Here is a 20,770-nt window from a genome sequence, read left to right on the forward strand (position 1 = left end):
ACTAAAACACATAAGCACTTAATATAAAATTTGCATAATTGGTGTGAAACAGAAAATAATACAATTTAACTAAAGTGATTACATAGAGACAAACTCTCTTCCAAAGGGATACAAAACAAACATGCTCTGTTTAAAAATACATCTTGCACATCGTTTTTGCCATGTTTAAAAGAAAATCACACTCTTTAAACCAGAGGCCTGGCTGCAACACCCAGGAAGCCTGTAGTGCAGATGGCATCTCCCTGCAGGCTGTGTTCCCTCTGCCTCCATACTGGTTTCACATCATTTTCAGGTGAGATGGCACCTAAACAGAGCTGGATGCCTCAGCGTATAGCTGTCTCAGCACAAACCCTGCCAGATCTACCTCAGATGATCACACTTTGGTGTTTTGGTTTGGTTTCTAATGAAATTTGGAGCAGTGGAGCAAGTTTACACAAGGTTTGTGTTTGAAATCACATGCTTGTGGTGCACCATTCAGCACTGACAGCTCTCAGATTTGGTTTGTTTGTGAATTAAGATGCCAGACACAAATGCCCTCACACCAGAAGTTCTCCAGGTCAACATGGAGGTGTTTCAAGCCATGATGAGCATTTCTCTTGCAGGCATATTTGTTTCAACTATATCACATTAAAAATTGAGAGAGTAACCTTCTCACCTCTCACTACCCAAACAGTGCAACCCTACTTGTAGCAAACATGAGAGGAAACAGACCTGAGAGGGAAGAAAAAGCTATTACAATAAAAGATGTAGTGCTGCTTTTCTAATTCTTAATCCTCCCCCACCTTCCATCCTTGGGTTTTCACACACAACATTTATCTCCTTGAGAGCTCCTTAATGCTTGCCCTGCTTCTTTTGATGCCCAGATGTCTCACCCGGTATACATCAACCCTGGCACTGGGCCACCCCAGCAGGACAGAGGTCATCTCGCACACCCTGGCACAGCTCAACCAGAGACCCCTTTTTCTACAGAAGAAAGCATAAACCTTCATGTCCTTGATCCTGAGTATATCCTCTGCTACAGGGGTCTATTGTACTGTTTAAAGCAATACATGCATTGTTTTTCTTGTAAACCACTCCTACTTTAGGGTCATCTTTATTATCTCCGCTTAATTCCAAAAATTACAAGGTTCAGCAGCAGACTAATTCCTAACAAAGATGCTGATAAACAGAAATAGGTCAGACACCAGCTCTGTCTATACTTAAGAGAATATTGCACTGTCTGCAGCCTCCAGCTCTTCACTTTGGCTTTCCTCTGGAATCTCAAAGATGGCACCTTTGTCTATGCATTTTTATATCTCAAACACCCCTGCAAGTTTACTGCTATTTGCCTGTGAAAACACCAGTAACTGAGAATATCCTCTGCCAAAGGCAACTGTTGCCTCGATTCAGCCCTTTTGCGCTAAAGCCTCCACCTGACAGAAGTACCTCTGTCCTTTCCTCCGCTTGTTTCCAACCTACCCAACAAGCAGATGCACAGAGACAGCATCTACATGAAGATGTTTCATCAGAAGTATACTGCTCTGACAGCAAACTGCCAGTATTCAGTAAAACCCATCCAGGAAACAGCTGCATTTCAGAACCAGATCTTTGGAGTCTCTTTTCCTCCTCCCTTCTTCCCACAGGTCTTGTTTCACCTGAGTATCTTCCCCTGGCAATTGTAAGGAAATGCAGATACAAGAATACACCATTGCCACTAATGAATTCACTCGGCCATGTCACTAAACAGTCCCACTTAACTGTGCTGTAGTATTCCTTTGGCAGCTTCCCCCACCATAATGTAGTAACGACTCACCACACTGTCCCAAGTGAGCTACCAGGGCTCAGTTTACCACATCTCTTTATTCCCACATGAACCACCTGAAATGCTATCCCACTTGACTCTTACTGCCCTGTAATTAAAAATATAGTCAAGATGAGAGTAGTCTCAGCTTTCATGACCAACCCACAGACATAAGGTCAAATAAAGAAATCACTGCATGGGGATACTTACCAGCAGTACCCTCAGTACAGGCAAACTGGACATTAATCATGAAGTCCTAGATAATGATTTCAGCCTTTTGCAGCAGAGAAATTAAGTCAAGGTTATATATACAGCTGGCCTTTAATAATAATTTAAAAACCCCCAAACCCAACCTCTGGCTACAAAAACAGTTGCCTTACCTCGCAACACGAGGCTTTCATTTACTGTCCTAAGCATTCAAACACAAAAATCTGGATTCTTCCTCCCCATGCTTTAAGTATTTGTCCAGGCCATTTCCAACTTCTCCCTTTTAGCATTCCCTAAGAAACAGCTACACTTGCTGTCCTGCTATTGCTAGACACTCAGGCTCAGCTATGGATAAAGACCAGAGGGGTGACATGAGTATGCAGAAGGGGATCTGACAACAGGAGTCTTGAGAAACCTGACCTTCATTTTCTGTTCTGCATCAGCTTCCAGGGAAACCTCAGTAAGCTGCTTGGGGCTGCCACCTCCCAAAACCCAGCACCTGGGGCAACAAGGGCATACAATGCATCCCATCCCTTCCACCGCCAGCTCAGCCTGCTCCTCTAGGCCAACTCAACTACATGTAGGAAGATGCCGTCATGGTCACCTGTATTTGAGCTGACACCGTGAATGTAGTGAGAGCCCAAAGGAATCACTTCCCAGTAAACATAAATCACAGACACACAACCTTTTATCTCCCCAAACCACACTCCCAGGCTTCTGGCATCAGCCCTCTGAACACCCCCATCCTCTTAAGAGTTGGATAGGGAACATATCATGTTCCCCAGGACCAGGCCACGACACAGTGAGATTTGTGTATGCTGACTGTTGATGGCGAGTGGGGAATTGTGATCATTTTGTTGTGTACACTGACCTACACTACCACTGTGTTCCTTAATACCAACATGCATCACATTGATCACCCACAGTCCCAATGCAGTAAGTATCAAGCATGAGGACACCAATCCCATTTCTGCCAAAGCAGCCACAGCACATGGTGCGGTTTACAGTGGCCCTGCTTTCTGCCTGGAAGATGTTTGCTTGATCTAGTGAAACCAGAATTGCTCTAAGAGATGACATCTACCCTTTACAAAGTCTGGGACCACAACACTCCCTGTGCAGCATTATCTCAGTGACTTTGGCTTTAGAAGCCAATTCCCAACTGGAGATCATAATGCTGCAGTAGTGACGCCTGCTCCATCTGCGCCATTGATGGGTCACAGTCACATTTGACCCCACAGACATGCTTTTATTCAAAGTATCTCCTTTGAGTAAGCTTTACTTCTTCCTTGCAGGGGTTAAAAGCAAACTAACTGAGCAATGGTGGCTTCCCCTTAAGTCTTTCAAGTCTTCCATTCAGCTCTTGTTTTCTGAGAAGCACAGCTGAACTCAAAAGCTGTCTGAACACAAATACCTCCCAGGGCTACAGCTGAAGACATTTTGGACCACTCACCCTCCTGAGCCTGGAACCGAGAACCAGACAAGGAAGTCCACAGTTTGGTGCTGGACTGTAGAAGCTCTGAAATCCCCCTTTCCTGATAGATCTACTATCAGCTCCAGCAGAGCCAAGAGATCCTCTACCTGCCCAAGCTCAAAGGAAAAACATGGAATAGTTTGATGTTTTAAGGGTAAGGGAGCAGAGATCTTCAGTGTGTGTCATACTTCCTACAAAGAGTCTTACAAGTGACTCAAGCTGCCCAAAGTGAGTTCAAGCCAGCCCTTTCTTCCCTCTCTTTTTCACCCTGCTTCTTTTCACAGGAGCACACTCATAATGATGGAAAAGTTTGAGTTAAAAGTGTCATCTGCATAAAGGTTGCCTAGCTACTTTTAAGATGCATGCCACACGATGTGTGCAAATAACAGGATTTCACTTTACATTGAATTTAAAACAAAATGAGCCAAAAGCGATCACTCTGCACATAATGGGAAAGAGAGTAAATAATGAGTCCGTGCAACACTGATAGCAGGACTGAAGCTAAAGGCTTCACTTCATTCACACTGGTAAAGCGAAACCCAATTATTCCTGAGAAATAAGAAGTCTGAAGAATAAGAAGTCAGAAGCCATCCGAACTTTTAAATGCAATTCTGTTGCTGTGAATGCAAAGCAACACTGGTCTCAGAACATTCTGGAGACATTAATGAATTAAGGACCAGTAAACTCTCCAGGGAGATATCTCCCTACTCTACACCTAAGTGGAGCAATACCCCAGATAAAAAATACAACAGTCAAATTCCAAACCTTGCATGAAAAAGAAAATGGAACATTTTATACTGTGTGGGGATGACAAACAGATCATTTGACTTGTATCTGGACTCTGCAGCTCCTGACATACGTGGCACATTTAGCTTATAAATTAAATGAGACTTTGGTGCAAAAGGATGCATTTACACATCAGCCTGCAATGTGGCATCCATCCCCCACTTCTCAGGCTTCTGTTTGAATAGATCAAAGACTTCTGGCCATGGAAAGCAACATCACATAAGGCAGCTGGGTGCCTCCTAGCACCTCCCCTGCTGCTGCTGGCCGTGCTCTGGCAGAGGACCCAGAGCAGCCACAACAGTGCTGTCAAACAACTAAAGTCAGCAATGTGCAGATTTCACCAGTATCCCCAGACACAATGAAAAAAAAGCATATTTCAAGGAGAATGTATTTCAAGGAAATTACTCCAAAACAGGGCAGCAGCAGCTCAGCACATGGCTGTGCCCAGGTACTGCTGCTGCCCAGAAAGCAGGACTTGCTGGGGGAGCATCTCCTTGCCCCAAAAGTGGGTCACTACACCCAGGTCTGCATCAGTGCAGCCTCTGCAGAGCGAAAGATGCAGGGAATGAGGCACTTCAAGGAGGAGATATTTCTCTCTACGGTGCTATCATTTGGCAATTTGTTATGTGCTCCCAACCCCATTGTTTCTGAGACTCAGAGAACAAAAGCAGCCACTCATCAAGATTCAAAATTACAAGGCCTGTCTTGAAGAGAGAAAGCAATACTTAAGTCATATCTGGTTTTGAGAAGGCTACAATTCACATAAAAGCTGAGCAAAGCTCTCTTCTATCACTTTAATTAATTGTGCACAGAAGAACAGGATTGAAGCAAACATATTCCAAAGCATGCTGAAGTTGAAGGTGTGTTGCAGGCCCACAGCTTTCAGCTTTCATTACAACAAAGTGGATTCTTGCTTACTACCATTTTAAAGAAAAATAAAAAACTAGTAAGTTTGGACTGTGAGTTTTCCAGAAGGATTTGGTTTTCACACTTCATTTTTAGACAGCCATAAGCCGCTTGCATGTCTCACTTTACTACCTAATTGGTTTAAATGATCTGGTTTAACTTTTTCCCAGGAAAATATACCACTAGCACGTGGTGGAAGGGCTTTGCACAGTTTCAGCAAGCCAAAAGCATGCAAAATGGCATAGTCACCTACAAAGAGCAAGCAGCAAATCTAAGGTGAAATGAGTATAATTAGCTCTTCAAAACTGCTGAATCCTGTGCTGGAGGTCCTGATGACCAAACTGGAGGTAGATCAAGCCAGCGATTCTCTGAGAAATGAAGATACACAGCAGTTAAAGTCTGTTCAGAAATGCAGTGAGGGCCAAATCAAGGAGTCCTAACACACATCCAAGCATGAGTGTGGACCCATGACACCCGTCCTTCACACTGCCAAGGACAAGCAGCGTCCAGAAAGGGCTCAAATCCAACTTTAAGGCCTACAGCTTAGAAATGCTGAATCGTTCATGTAGCCCACAGATTTTCTTCCCTCTCACCTTACCAAAGCTTTCAAATAAAACCTATTGCTTGTAAGGGAAAAACTTCTAAAAGGAATAGAAAGACTGTTCTCACCTCTAGAGATCCAGTAGTGCTATCCCGTGCATGCATTCACACCACCTTATACCTTTATACACCAGCGTTTAAGACACTGTAATAACTGATTCTCTTTTAATCTGGAGAGGGGCTAAAACCATACAAAGGCGTCTTTATCTTACAAACAGACAAAAACAAGGCAGGAACAAGCTCATTCCTAGGTTTATAAAACAAGCCTTTACAGATAATTATGTTTTATTACTTTTCATTTTATGAGGATTGTGTTATACAAAACAAACACCAGATGCCTATTTGTTGCATTTGGGGGAGAGGAGGAATCACCGCAAGCATTGCTGTAAGCAGCCCTGCTTTTAATTAAATACAATAAATGCATAAAAATTAATACTGTTGGAAACCAGCAGGTAGGAAGCAAACGGATGAACTGTAGGTGCTGGAAGACCCCGTCCCTTCCAAGCTCCTGAGGCAGCAGCAGCCACTCACCAGCCTACTGCTCAGCTCTCTGATCAAGGCTTCTTACACATGCATTTCCCTTTCATGCATTTCCATTAATGCCAAACTTTGCGGATAACCAAAAGCTCAAAAAAAAAAAAAAAAAAGAGGAGAGGTTGGGTAAGCAGGATTTAATGGTATTTTTGTTAAAGAGACACCCATGTACTCAGTCAGGAAAACCTGCAAATAAAAGTCAAGTTCTTAAAGATGGAATAAAGATGGAGAAAGGGAGGAGAAAAGGCAACGAGGTGTAAAGGGATTTCTGGCAACCTTAAAATAAAGCAACCATCCAAAACACAACGTAACCTTTAACAGTTAATTTGCCAGACTCACACAAAACACTCCCAAATGGCCTGACAGAGGGTGCAGGACAGGTCTCTATACCAGAGATGAAGGACATACATCTGAAACAGGGGGACACAACCAGAGGGAGGCACACAAAGCATGCCCAATAACAAGCAAAAATGGGACACAGTTCCTCAAGGACAGTAAAACACAGCCAACTTTCCAGCAACTACCAGATGTCAGCCATCCACCTCCCCAGAGGCACCACTACAAATTCTATTTCCCATTTTCAATGGTGGTTTCCTTTTTCATTTTAATTGCATTATGATTAAATCATGGGGTGACAATAGACACTTCTTTATTTAAGGCTAATACCAGCCCTACATTGTAAATCCAGTTTTCAACATTGTGTCTGATAATGCTTTAAAGTTCAGCAGAAGAGACTGAAATTGTGTACACAGGATCTCATTGCAGTGGGGAGTCAACTTCCGTTTTTTTTTAAGGAGAGATTTTTTAAGACATGGCACAGCAATAAATGCAAGGTAAACAGCAGTGGGATGGTTTCCATGCTTTGCTGCTCATTTTCAGGTTTCCATCTGTTCTATTTATGAAAGCTGAGGATGGGTCTCTTCTATTATCCTCCACCAGTGCATATCCTCAGCCTACTTCCTAATCAAGTTTGTTTACAAATATTCTTTAAGTTCCATACTTTATTGGCCCAGTCAGTTAATTGTAAGACCACGGTACCACAAGCTGCAATTACAGTAATCAGTGCACTGATTATTGTGAAACATAGTTATCCTGAGACCAAAGTTAAAATAAGAACTATTGCTATAACCAGTAGCCACACCAACAGAGCAACCTGGGATCACAACACTATCTCTAAATTCTTAAATCACCAGTTTTAGACCCAAACAACACACACAATTTCCCTATGAATTATTTTACTACAACCTGTGTCATAAAGAATTTTCATTAAAAATGAAAGAGTAAAAAATCTGTTTGCTAGAAAGGGTTATTATTACAGGCCATCAGAAACAGCTAATAAAACAAAAGCTGAAAACCTGTTTTCACTACAACTCACTAATGTTGTGATACAGAAAGTCAAGAGGCAAGTGCCCTGGTTGTTTTAGTTCTCAGCAGCAGTAACTAACAGGCATCAGCAGGCAGTAAGGAAGAGTCCTGTCAAAAATGGCAGGAGCGGAGTGCAATGATTTTTTGACACCTTCAGGGCAAACAGTTAAGACAAGGACCAGGTCCCTCTGCAGAAACACACAGCAAGAGTCGACCCAGACCTTGGGGTGCTCAACTGCCAAGCTCCACAGCAAAGACAAACCAGGATCTGAGGAGATGAAACAGCTGAGAAAATAGCCAGCCCCATAGTCAGCTCCACGTCAAGAGACGTGCACGGAGAGTTTAAAGGTGAGAGTTTGGGGCTTCTGCTGAGCTGAGGGGACCTGAAGCTCCACTGGCTGCAGAGGTCAGGGAGCAGCACCCGCATGTGGCTGAGCGAGAGATGCTGCCTCCCCTGGCCAAGGGACCCATTGCCAAGATACGACACGTTGGGTCTCTGACCATGCAAGGCCCAGCTGGGGATAACCAGGCGCTGCTCAGACCTTCCAGCTCTCATCCTGCCTACAGCAACCCAGAAACAACATCTGCAGGCAGATGGGACAATAAGGTGGCAGGTTACTCTCAGCTGAAGGTGAACAACCAACTCCTGCTATCAACAATTCAGGTATTTGTCTCTTCACACACCACATCTGCAAAAGCCATCTTCCAAGGAACAAAGCTAAGATTTTATTATTGCTCTCTGCAAGTAGATTTTGGGAAGGCTATAGGAAAGTAATCGCATTTGTGTGCGCGTGACCTCACAAATTAACCCCAGGAACTCTGTTTATGGCAGGGAGTCATTTACAAGGAGAGGTGAGAGCAGCAAGCACACATACCCCTGACTTTGATGTGTCACCCACCTGCCTGCACACAACTCCAGCTGCTTGTGCTCTTTGATTACCCGAGCCTTCCCTGCCACCACTTCACTCAGCTGCTTTCATCTTGCCACAACAACAGCACCGTGAGAAGAACGGGGGAGAGGGAAGAGAGTGAGAAAGAGAAATAAAAGGAAAGAGAGATTTGGGGCTGGAAAAGTCAGCTTGGTAGAGGAATCTAGAAAGAACTGACATGCTGTCAGGCAGAGATGAAAGCGCTAGAAATAAGGGATGTGTCACACGCTTATTAAAATGGTGGCATGATTCTCATAAGGAAAGCACATCTTTGGCACCTGCTTGAAATCACTCCCATGAAAGAGCCACCCAACAATCTAGGACAGCTAAATTTAGTGCCATTTTTATCTTATGTCAAATATGCATAAAAGCTTCTGAAGACACCTGTCCAACAAAAAACTGTAACAAGAAGTATTTTAAAATGTTACTTAAACTGATATCCACAGGCCAGACTGACCATCAAGCCTGAAGTGATGCCAAGCAGTGAAGAGAAACCTAACACCAGCTTGAATTAAAACTTGCAGAACTGTAGTAAAAAAAGTAGGCAGAAAAAGGGGATGAAGAACAGTTACGAAAATGCATGACTGCCTGAAATACTTCCTCACGGTCAAAAAATATCGCCTTGAAATTCCAACCTGCTTCATTCACCTTGCTGCTATCAGATTTTTTATTATCCTCACTTTTGAGAATTTTTCTGGCACTTAGTATGCAGGAACGGTGCACAGGAATAGATCCTGCTGCCATAGATAATGCGGTTCTAAGGGAAACCCATCAATTGTTAATGGCCATGCAAATTGTTGAAACTAGAGAGTTATTCACAGTTATCTCGCTGTGATTTGGTAAGTGTCCATGCCTGATGTGATCACTCACTTGATATATTATTCCATTACAATTCAAGCAGTAGTCTTAGCTTTTGGGTTTAAAGAAAAAAAAGTGTAAGGGAGTGTGGAAGGGTGAAGGCATGTTATTTGTTTTAAATTATTTTAAACAGTGATACACACCTTCTTATGTAAAGTATGATAAATCTGTTCCTGAGACTACAGTCATGCCTTACTGAAACATTTAAACCCCTCCGACCAGAAACTAAAAAAGCTTAGTGTGCAACTTCAGACCATGATCCTGCAAAGCACTTTGTTATGTTTCAACCATACACACAGTGCACACATCCTTTGTAGCACTGGATCTTCCAGCTGCAGTTCACATCACTTTACAGTTTCTGATCAGGGTTTTCTACTGCTTATGCAAAAATTTGCTGGCATTTAATAAGCTATAGGCATCTCCTCAAATCCATAATGCATGCACTCTTTCTTGCAGCAGCAACCTACTGATCATTAATTTTCAGCTTTATTGCAGCTCCAACACGTCAGCTGCGCCTTTTTCTGCATCTTGTCTGAGATTTATTACTTTTAGCAAAGTGTACTTTAGTTTTTCTATTTTGTTTGCTGATTTTTAAACCACCCTTAAGGGGGAAGTGTTACTCCTCTTTATAAAATAATTCTGAAATCACAGTATTAAAAAATAAGTCCTATAATTATGTTTCCCATTAGGATTAGATAAATTACATTTAATTAAAAGAAAAATCTGCTAGCACCCAGCACAATGGTTGGTAGCAGACTCTTAAGATTAAACATTCATGTGTTTATCTTCCTGAAGCAGCTGAGTCTATGAGGAGACACACCAAAATAAGCCTTCAGAGATATAAACTCAGACATTATAACAAAAATTTGTCCTTCCCTTCAGACAATGATTCTGATTTTTAGAATCAGCCTCTGATTTTATTCTTGCAGACAACAAAAACTACAATTTTGATGGGCTTTCTGGCAGTAACACACTGACCTACCCGACTGCACCAGGAATTCCAGTATTGTGATAAAATGTCTGCAATAATTCGCCAGGCAAAACCCAGTATCAGAAGTCAAGATCTTCCAGGAGAATGAAGAAAAACTGGATTCCAACCCAAACACTGCCACACTCCCCTGTCTCCCACACTGCTGCTGGTAAGGTGAGTTCTCCATCAGCCTGAAGGCTGCAGAGGTCATAATGCACACTGCAGCACTAGCAAACTATTTATACCACGTTCCTTTTTACAGCCTCAGAGAACTAATTATTAACGGGACAGGATCCCCCACAGATACACTCAGCAAACACTACAATATGCAATTTTCCTTTAGGAATTTACTGCTACACGCAGGCTGCCAGCGTCACGCTCTCAATTTTGTTTAGGAGCTGAAGAATGATTGATCTTATTGATTTGTGTCAACAGTCTGACATGGCCATATTGACCAGCTGTAATTTTGTAGGAGGAGCTGGGAAGGAAACTGGAGATTGCATTCTCTGTAGCACGTCAACCTGCCCGAAGAGAAAATGATGTTAGAGATGCTGGTACAGCCATTGATGGGACCGCACTGGGACTCGAACCGACACAAGTGAGCGACGAGAGATTTCCCACGACCGTGTTTACAGCAAATCCACTGCTCAACGCCCAACTGTATAATTATAATCTATTACAATTATGCAAAGAAGTAACATTTCAGAAAGGCCTTCTCATTTCCCATTCTTAGCATTGCATACTTTTGTTTTGCAGCCAATCAACTAAATTAGGCCTAATTCTGTTTCATTCATAAACACAAAGCGGATATTAGAGGGGGAAAAAGTGAATAAATGGGAAATTCACTTAGGAACCCAGGAATTATTTTGTTTTCATGTATTTCTGGACTAGAAACCATCATGGAGAAGTAAGTCAACTTACAGCAGCTTTACTGAACTTACTAACTGCACTGCAGGAACCCATGGAGGAGTGATCAGGAACAACAGCGCTTCAGTGCCTGGAAAAGCAGCGGCCTTTGGTAGCAGCTGAGTGAAGCAAGGAGAGTTAAAAGGTTCACATACCAAACATGTCCTGACCCAGGACAAGTCAAACCCCAAAAAAGCTTTAGTGGCAATTTCCCCTTGCCAGATACACGGAGAAGAGCTGCTTTATACTGCTTCTGACAACTACCACCTTATACTGGAAAATCATTTTAGACCTATACTCACTGATGCTTACTGAGAAGGGGATACAGAAAACATAAATGAGTGGTGTTTCAGTTTTATACAGGCTCTAAACATTATAAAGCACTGAAGTAAACCTCCAAAATGCTTAGGAAAAGCAAAGACTTCTTTCCATTTTAAAAGTATATGGAAACATAACCGTGGTAGCCACTGGCAGTCCTGGCTGTTGGACTGCAGTCCCAAGACCACATCTGCTACAGGCAGAAGGCAGGAGCAGCTCTTGCGACAGCCCTGCCAGCACCACATTTCTCCCAGGGACTGCAGGAGGGTTGAGAAGTCTATCTAACTGGAGTATGAAATGGGAGCCTGATTTAGCCAACACAAACAGCCCACCTCTATCACCTTGCAGGGAACACCCATTTAGCATTTTAGCCAAAGAGACAGCACTAAACCACCCGAAAAACTGATGCTAAATCTCAGCAAGAGGTGGTAGGAGAGACAACCGGGGAAACTAAGATGCTTAAAGAAAATGGCATCTTCTTTATCCTGTTATTGAGGAGGCCTAACCCTCTTGACTGGCTTACAGTTATGTTTTCTTATTCTAAGAAATGATAACATTTTAGGAAGTTAGATTGCACTCGGAAAGCCATCAGCCTGGCAGCACTCATACCAGTTTTTTTCCCAGCAAAGCAGTTAAGACACAATATCTTGCTGAGATAAGGCCTGTATTTCTTAAAACACTACTTCCCCCTTTTCATGTGAAACAAATCTCTTCTCTTTCGTTCTCATTTGGAATTCATTTCTTAAAGTAGTTTCTCCAGCACCACAGCAGTGTGCTGATCCCCCACCTCTTGGCCTCCAAACACCCTCGCAGACTCTGTGGTACCCGTGCCACAATAACAGGACAGTTTCTTTCCATGCTTGGCTGTCAACTGTTATAAACTATAATTTGCTCTGTAAGTGGAAGAAAGGACTCCTACCATCCTCTGGCTGGGATCTTTAACTGCTCCTGTGTACACCTGGTGTCGCATGCACCTCCTGCCATAGCTCCCTCCCTCCCTGGCTTCTCCAGAGACATGGGGATGAGTTGTATCAGCATTAGGTACCATCAATGCTGCCTACCATTGACTGAGGAGGCTCCTAAATTAAGGGAAAAACAGTGATGATATATGTCCTGTTTCCTCCTGAAATCTGGATTGAAAAAAGAACAATACAAAACCTCACATAAAAGCACAGCATAGCCAGAAGAACAGAGGAAGAGGAACAAATCTACTGCTCAGTGTAAACCATGAGAAGGTTTTGAAACCGATACGTCCCAAATACTTGGCAATGTGGAAAGGTGCAGAACCTCAAATGTAACCTGAAGTTATATTCACACATTCCCACAGGCTAAACTAATCTCCATACGACATGAGACAAGAGTATAAATCTTGCATCATCATCTAGATATAGCCAAGTCCTTGACAAGTCAGTCACCTAGGCAGCTCGGAACACGGCATTTAACTCCATTCACAGGCCAGACAGTTATCCACGTACCCACCAATTATTTTTCTCTGGTTACCAAAACAGTTTGTTTACCCAAGACCACAAAACTCTGTGGATTTTCTGAAAGAAACTCTTCAGAGAGAAAGGGAAAACAATCACAGATAATACTCCAGAAATCATCAGATTACAGCACATTCTCTTGACTCACATCTGTTGAGTAAATAAGTGCTTTGTGCGGACCAGCTTCATTTACTTCCCTCTCCCGCAAGCGGCTGCCGGTTTACTTTCCAGTGGGCTGTTCCAGGACTGTATGTGGGGCAGAAGGACTATTTCCAGCATAGTCAGATCAGTAGTCTTTTTCACTTGGGTTTGTCTCAAGCTGAAACTTCTCTTGTTCAATCCCATTCTCCCAGCAAGATGCAAACAGGCCCACAGCTCAGAACACCCTCAGTGCAGCAGGGAGCAGCAGGCAGCTGCACACAACCCCCAAAAGAACCCCAAATTCGGCTACCCCTCTCCCTTTGGAGCAGTTTCAGTGAAGCTTACTTTAGGCCACTACAAAATGTCCTGCAGAAGTTGGATTTTGCCCTGTGAAACACCCGGCCAGGGAGGGTAAGAAGGCAGGAGCACCATGGGATGCTCTGCAGCACCTTCTTGCTAAGGGCACCTCGCTGGGGGCACAAGAGGAATTTGTCTTGCCAAAATAGGTAGCTGGAACTGTCACTCTTAGCTCAGTTCTGATCTGGGTTCAACAAGCCCTTGAAACTACTTGTTTCAAGATCAATTCTACTTAAAATGATGATTCCGATTATTTTTTTCTTTGAGTTTTGTTCTATTGTCAAGTGTCTCTTCAGTGATGAGTATTTATCAATAAACCATCCTAGATCAATTTTCCTAGCCAGGAAAAATAAAAGCAGAGCCCCTACAGCTGCAAAAGCAGCGTTCACATACTTTCTACATGCAGAAAACACCTGCTGCAGACCAGATCACCCATCTACTGTAATGCTTTGTCACCACACAGCCTCTTATGAGATGCTTCATAGAAAGACACAGAAGGGCCTGAGGCAACCAATTATACTAATAACTCACCCCACAAGAAAACTTAATTACTTGAGGTTAGGAAGGTGCCTGGTTTAAGGCCTGCAGGCAGCGTGGGCTCCTCTGCCAGTGCCTGTCCCTACACACCCGGCCACACACACGGCAGTGCCCAGCACTGCTCGCACAGGGAACACGCTCACGCACACACATCCACCTGCTCCCACACCTCTACCAAGAAGGAAGAGCCTGGTGCTAACGGCCAGGCTGAGGATTGCACGGCTGGCTGTGAGCTAAGGGATGCTCCTGTCGCCCCTGCTCTCAGGTCCTGCCAGGGCATCAGCCTGGAGTCTCTGGAAGCTCCTACACCTCAGGACCCTACTCGCATTAAATCAGCATCAACAGGTGCATAAGGACATTCTTACATTCCCTAATACAGAGCAAGAGAAGAACACAATAGAGCAAATCCTATATTCTCAGACATTCACTAAAGCTTTGTTATTTACCTGCATTTTGGATAAATGTATTGTAAACCAGTTTACAAAAACTGCAAATTTCCAGTTTCTCAAAAATCAATATAAAAAAGTAGTCTGGTGGGGACAGGTCTCTGTAGGAGCCAAGATACTTTGGGAAAATGCCCAAGCTCTCTCAGTAATTTCTGAGTTTTATCCAAGCTCCCAAAACAGCCTGGTGATCTACAAGGTGAATGAACTGGTCCCCATGTCATTTCATATGTCCTGAACAACAGCCACCCTGAACCTGGGTCATTTTTCTGACCTGTCCTAAATACCTGCAAATGAGCTGACTTTTAGATAATTCAAAAAATAATCCAGTGAGTGATTAAGTATGGCATTGACATTTGTATTTTAGCACAATACACAGAAGCTCAGTATATTAAAAATACAAGAATTTCACCTTTGTTTGAAACATGCACATACATGCATATGGAGTGTTCAGATTATCATCACATGTCAGACAGGCAAGCCTAAGCCTTGCTTCATATTCTCATGACAGTCTTCTGAGTGGCAAAGTCATCCCTCATGTCTACTTCTACCATTTCTTTTTCTTCAGTATGTGTATTTTATTCCTAGTGGAAGGGAAGCAAAACTAAAACTTGCTTTTCTTCCCATTCTGTGCCTATTGCATGCCTGTGACCTTTACTCAGGATTTTCAAGGGTAGGAGGTTCAGCTGTGATTTGTGCATGTTCCACCAGTAGTGTGCACACCAGGTAAACCTACTGCATACCAGGCATCAATGAAAATGTTCAGCTGGATATATTCTCCTGTAAAAGTACACATCCAACCCTGCCTAGTGCTACTGTGTGCCCTGCAGAGATGTCTCACTGGTATAAGCATGCAGGGTGCTGCTGTTCTCTCCCTCTTCTGCCAGCACCCAGCAGCTCCATGTAAATCTGTGAGCAGCTCCTTCCACAGGCTCCTCCTCCACTACCACATGCCTCCAAGCACCTCTGGCAGAACTAATCCCACCTCCTGAGGTCCTGCATGTTTTACCTTCCTTTCTCAGTTCAGTCATGATCACACAGGCTTTTTGAGCACTGACTGGTCAAAAATCGTAAGTCTATCAGGAACATCTCACTATACTATTTGTCCTCCACCACAGTTCACTTTTCTCCAAAAATACATTTTTTCTCACTTCTCCTCCTCCATTCTATTCTCTTCTTTTTATTTCCCCTTGTTTCATTCTCATCATTTACTTTAGATATGGATGAGAAAAAAGTCTCCTTGAATGAGCTTCTGGTGAGACATTATGTTTTTGGATACTATCAACCTACTCTCTCCATCTTCCAAGGGCAGGGCTGCTACAGGTCAGGGGATATGCCACAGACATTATCTTACTTTCCTAGAAAGATCTTCATTTTGGTGCAAACCTATTCTCTGCATCTGGCTTTACTAGAACATTGCATTCCTCCATTTCTTTCAGTATCCATACTCATTTGTATTACCTTCCAAAAAGTAATTATTTGGAACCAGTTAAGCCTGTATATGAATTCTGCCCTTGTTTAAAACACATTGTACATATGTATATATTTAGCCTGTCATTAAATATTTAAGACGCTGTCTTCAAACTTCAGCAGCAGCAGCTTTTATTCACTTAACCCTTCGTGAAATAGAAAGCTTGAGGCTGAAACCTTATTGTGGAGGAACTCAGAAAGCCCAGCTGCCCTAGTGCTGGGTGACAAAGGCCAATTCTGACAACCAAGGACATTGTAAAGAAAACCAGAGGTTTCCTTTGTTTTCCTTTATATCCTGTTTGCTAGCAGTCTAATCATGATAATGTAATTCATTTTAGTCTGCCTCAGCTTTATCTGCTGAGATGCGTAACTAGGATGCAAATTAATTAGCTGTGACATACAGATGGATCTTTCAATACAATTCACAGAGACAGTCAAATACACACATGCCCATCCCTCCTTTCCCCAAATGAAGTAACACACTCTTACACATTTTTCCAGAAGTCAGGAAGTCACCTTTCTTGGCTTTTTCAATCTCCTAGAGAGGAAACACCACATCCAGCAGACAGGTGGACCTCATATGAACCCAGCACCAGATACTACACCCTAGATGAAACCCCACCACAAGTAACTTGTGTTCTGTGCAGCCCCAAGCCCAACATATTGTAACACCACTACCCTGCTGACACAAGGTTAGCTTGTTTTAAAATTTGGTCACCTAATTTACCTGGCTTGGCAAGGCCTCTACCTAGACCACATCATTCATACATCACGCTGGCAAGCAGTCATATGTCAAGGCCAGCTCTCCATGGCCAGGGCACCCAAATGCCTGTACTTCACATGAAGTGGTATCACAGCAGAGGAAGGGAAAATTGGCATAGGAAAGCACAATATGCAATTCCCAATTGTATATGGATATACAAATAGACATATCCTGGAGAGTATGTTTTTCCTTCTTTTAGATTAAAACCTTGAGGATGCATTGTTAAATCCATGCTCCAAACACCTTACGAGAGCCACTCCGTGTACAGTTTTCAAGGCCCAGATGTATTTAGAGTCACTTCTTTCCCAAGCACTACAGCCTCATTGATGATTGGCTGCTGCCTTACGTGGGATGAAAAATGGAGTTGCTTCTATGGCTTTCACACCTGAGCTACACATCAGCACAGAAGCATTTCAACTGGATGCCGTGTCCTTGCTACCTTGGGGATGCGACACTGTCAGATTTTATAAAGGGAGTGGAGCACCAGGCATGGTCCTTACTGGCACAGAGGAACCAGAAGACACAGGCCCTGGCAGGATGCGGTACTGGAAGAGCAGCAGATGGCACACTCTGCTGTGCATTGGCACCAAGGCACAAGTGAGAAGGGGCAGCAGCACACTCTGCCAGGTGCCCTTGCTCCGGTAAGATGCTGGGTCAAAGAGCTGCAGCATCCGCAGTTGTTCACTAGAGCAAATCCCTTCACCTCAGCAGCCTGACCACAGACCGAGCCTGCCTCAATTCTTGGCGTAATCTTATTTTCTTGTCAGCATCAATTTTTAGTTCCTGTCTTCTAACAGCAGCATTGCAACAAATGTTGAAGCCCCCCACCCCAGATACAGCCGCATCCTAGAGGCAAGTATGCTTTTTGTATGAATAATCCGGTTGGGTTCATGCTATCGTGTCCCCTGAGGGTTGCTATGTACAAATCTCACCACAAAATAAGTGGCAAAGACACTTTAGGAGGAGCAGAACTCACAGAGAGAGGTCTATCTTTTATTAGACCAAACGGCATAGCTGTAAAAGAATGGACTCATATGTAACCACAGGCAGGTAATGTTTGGTTTTATGCCAACTTAACAGCACACATACTGTAGTATACAGCAAATAACCAGAATTTTTCCCATCTGTAAATTAGCTCCAATTGCTGAGATCTAAAAACGAAAAACCAACACACCCTGAAAGTCTGTCATTGCCAGGTCTCCCTTCTTTCCCAAACATATATTCCCTGAAGGAGATCACAAGCCAAAGGGACTTCCTGGTGACAAAAAACACGAGCTTAGCTTAGTATCTCTACTGATCACCCGGCACTGATCCTCTACAGCTTCCACGTGTGCATTGTTTCACCACTCACCCATCCGTTTTCTGAAAACGAATGGGATTAAAAGTCCACTAAGTATTTGCACTGCTCTCTCCTCCCCCTCTGCAGCAGAATTACAGTAACCAAAAGGTGAGCAGAGTTCACCCAGGCAGTTCATGCAGGCTTCCCGACTTTGCAATGCTGACCCTCCCGGTCTCTTCCCAACCCCCGGGGATAGTTTCAGTGGAGAAACAGCCAGCCAATCGGCAATTTTCACCAGCATTAATGCCAACGTAGTTTCTTCCCAAATGCTCTCCAGAAGTATTTTTCCACCCACATTCCCCTGTGCACCACAAAACCCTCTAGCCGTTGGCAGCTCTGGGTGCAGCTCCACTGCACATCACCCAGTGCTGTACGGCTGGTCTGTTTTAATTCAGTGTGTAATTCATGCTACCCAGGAAATATTCTCGTGTGACAAACTTCATATACAGGCACCTATTCTGCAGCAAACATAGCGGTGGTCGGCATTTAAATGAACTAATCAGCTGCAAACGGCTTAGTCAGCATCGCAGTCCTGGAGGTAATTCCCAGAAGCGATTTCCCGGCAGCTATTACATACAAACCTGAAAAGCAGACTGAAGACAAGGGCAGCAGTACAGCGAGACAAAATTTGGCTTCACAGTGACATTACCAACAAATAAAAGTCGAGGGAAGCCAAGCAACCAGGCGTTCACAGAAAGCACACGCTGAGCTCCCATCACTGGTGTATCCCCTCACACGTGAAAACCAGAAACTCAGACACAGGACACGAACACAGCCAGCACTCATTTTTCCTTCTTTCTTTACTGATACTGCGCTGGTTTGAACTGAGAGTTAAAACACAGCAACGCAAGTTACTAGCTTGTCTGTAGAGATACACACAGGTCACACACCGGGCAGAGCCATCGCCCTCAGCAACCAACCCACTTCGGGAGCCTGGCTCACATGCGACCTGCAGAGAGCTGAGGACTCGTACAAACTTTGTCTCAGGGCAGGGAAGGCACAGGACATCTAGTCTAAGAGGCGCTGGTGGAACAAAAGGCAGTGCCAAATGCCAGCGCATCCTCCAATAGCACCTCCGCCGCTGGCAACGTTTGGAAAGCCATCGGGCTGCGGATGCAGGTCATCAGTCCCTGGGCAAGCAACGCCACGGCTGCAGGACACCGCATCGCCCTTCAACGCCTCCCCGCCAGCTCCCCCAGCCAAGGCAGCACAGAGCCAGCCGGCAGCCTCACGGGTGACGGGAGAAGCCACCGACTCGCCCAAAGGAGTGATGAATGCTTTCCTCTGGCCGCCACCAGCGCATCGGCACACATCTGCTCAGATCTGCCCGGCGGCCCGGGCCGCCTGCAGCGTAGGGCATGCCGGCATGCCCTGGGGACACAAGCACGGGGAAGGGGCACCGCTCACTTACTTTTCGTATTCGGCGTTGTCTCGATCGCAGCGCGAATCCTTGTGCTTTTGCCAGTCTTTGCCATGCTTGCAAGTGGTCAGGAGGACAACATCCTCTCCGTTATGGACGTGATATAAGGCATTCCTGGTGTCTGACCCTATCCCCGTCAGGTACCTTTTCCCCTTGAATACCAACATGTACTTCCTGAGAGGAGGGATGGTGTTAAACCTCAAAAATCCCTTCTCCCCTCCTGTCCTAGGATGATCCTTAGAAAAGAGCGGGATAGAAACGTCAAAGTTGGGTCTGAAGTTTTCAGTACTGATGCTGGCTTTAGCCAGCATAGCCTGGCCAATGTCGAACCCCACATCCTCAGTGTAGTCGGGCCAGGTGCCGGAGTATAAATTAAAAATTAGGTGGTTTCTGCCGTTGTTCCACAGGTGGAGGCTCTGCACTTTGGAGCGGAGGTTGTGCACATACTGGGGCGAGAGCTGGTCCCGGTCCAGCGTGTCCAGGCTGAGGACGAAGAGGCAGGCCTGCCCGGGGTCCGAGGTGTAGAACCGGGAGCCCTCGATAGCGGCCAGGACGTTTTGGTAGCTCTCGGCGATCTTCTCCCCCTTCTGCTGCGGGTACACGTAGACCTTGAAGCCGTTTTTCCGGCACTGAGCGAAGTCGAAGCAGGACTCCATGCGGCAGCGGCGCCCGCGGTAGAGGCCGGCGCTGGCGTCCCGTCGCTGGCGGGGGGAGACGCGCCCGCCGCCCTCAGGCCCCGGGCGCTCGGCGGGCGCGAAGGGCCGCAGGGCGTCGGGGAAGCGGGGCCACGGCCGCTCGGCGCCGCCGGGGCGCGGGCCATGCCGGCTACCGGGCGGCGGGTGCCGGGCCGCCCGCAGCCGCACGCCTCCCAGGTAGAGCAGCAGGGCGAGACAGGTGCCGGCAGAGAGCAGCGTCAGGTAGCGTTTTTTGGCCTGCATGTGTCCGGCGGGGGTCCGGGGGGCTGCGGAGGAAGGCGGGGGCGGCCCGAGCTCGCCGGGCGCCGCTCTCAGCTCCGCTCCGCCATCTTCCCGCCGGCGAGCGCTTCAAACTCTCTTCGCCCACCTCCGCTCGGCGCCGTTCCCCAAGCCGCCGGCCGCGGCCGCGCATGTGGGCGACCGCCGCAACTTTCTCGCCGCCGGTGTCTCAGGGGCGGCGGGCGGCGGCCCGGCGGCGGCCCGGCGGGGCG

The 20,770-nt window shown here is 45.3% G+C and overlaps 1 protein-coding gene across 2 annotated transcripts in view; it reads right to left on the bottom strand.

Moving 5' to 3' along the window:
* EXT1 (exostosin glycosyltransferase 1) overlaps nucleotides 1-20,763 on the bottom strand; it is a 179,645-nt gene extending 158,882 nt beyond the window's left edge. Inside the window, exon 1 of one of the 2 annotated variants that reach the window (XM_042035882.1) lies at nucleotides 19,576-20,763. In XM_042035882.1, the coding sequence (XP_041891816.1) occupies nucleotides 19,576-20,522 (947 nt within the window). In that variant the 5' untranslated portion in view covers nucleotides 20,523-20,763. The remainder of the gene's footprint in view (nucleotides 1-19,575) is intronic. The other variant, XM_042035880.1, reaches the window with a different exon arrangement.
* Nucleotides 20,764-20,770: the final 7 nt, after the last annotated feature.

The sequence above is a fragment of the Corvus kubaryi genome, unplaced genomic scaffold (genome assembly GCF_017639235.1).
Source record: "Corvus kubaryi isolate FWS band 111438036 unplaced genomic scaffold, C.kubaryi_AGA036_p1.0 37385, whole genome shotgun sequence".
Taxonomy (NCBI): domain Eukaryota; kingdom Metazoa; phylum Chordata; class Aves; order Passeriformes; family Corvidae; genus Corvus; species Corvus kubaryi.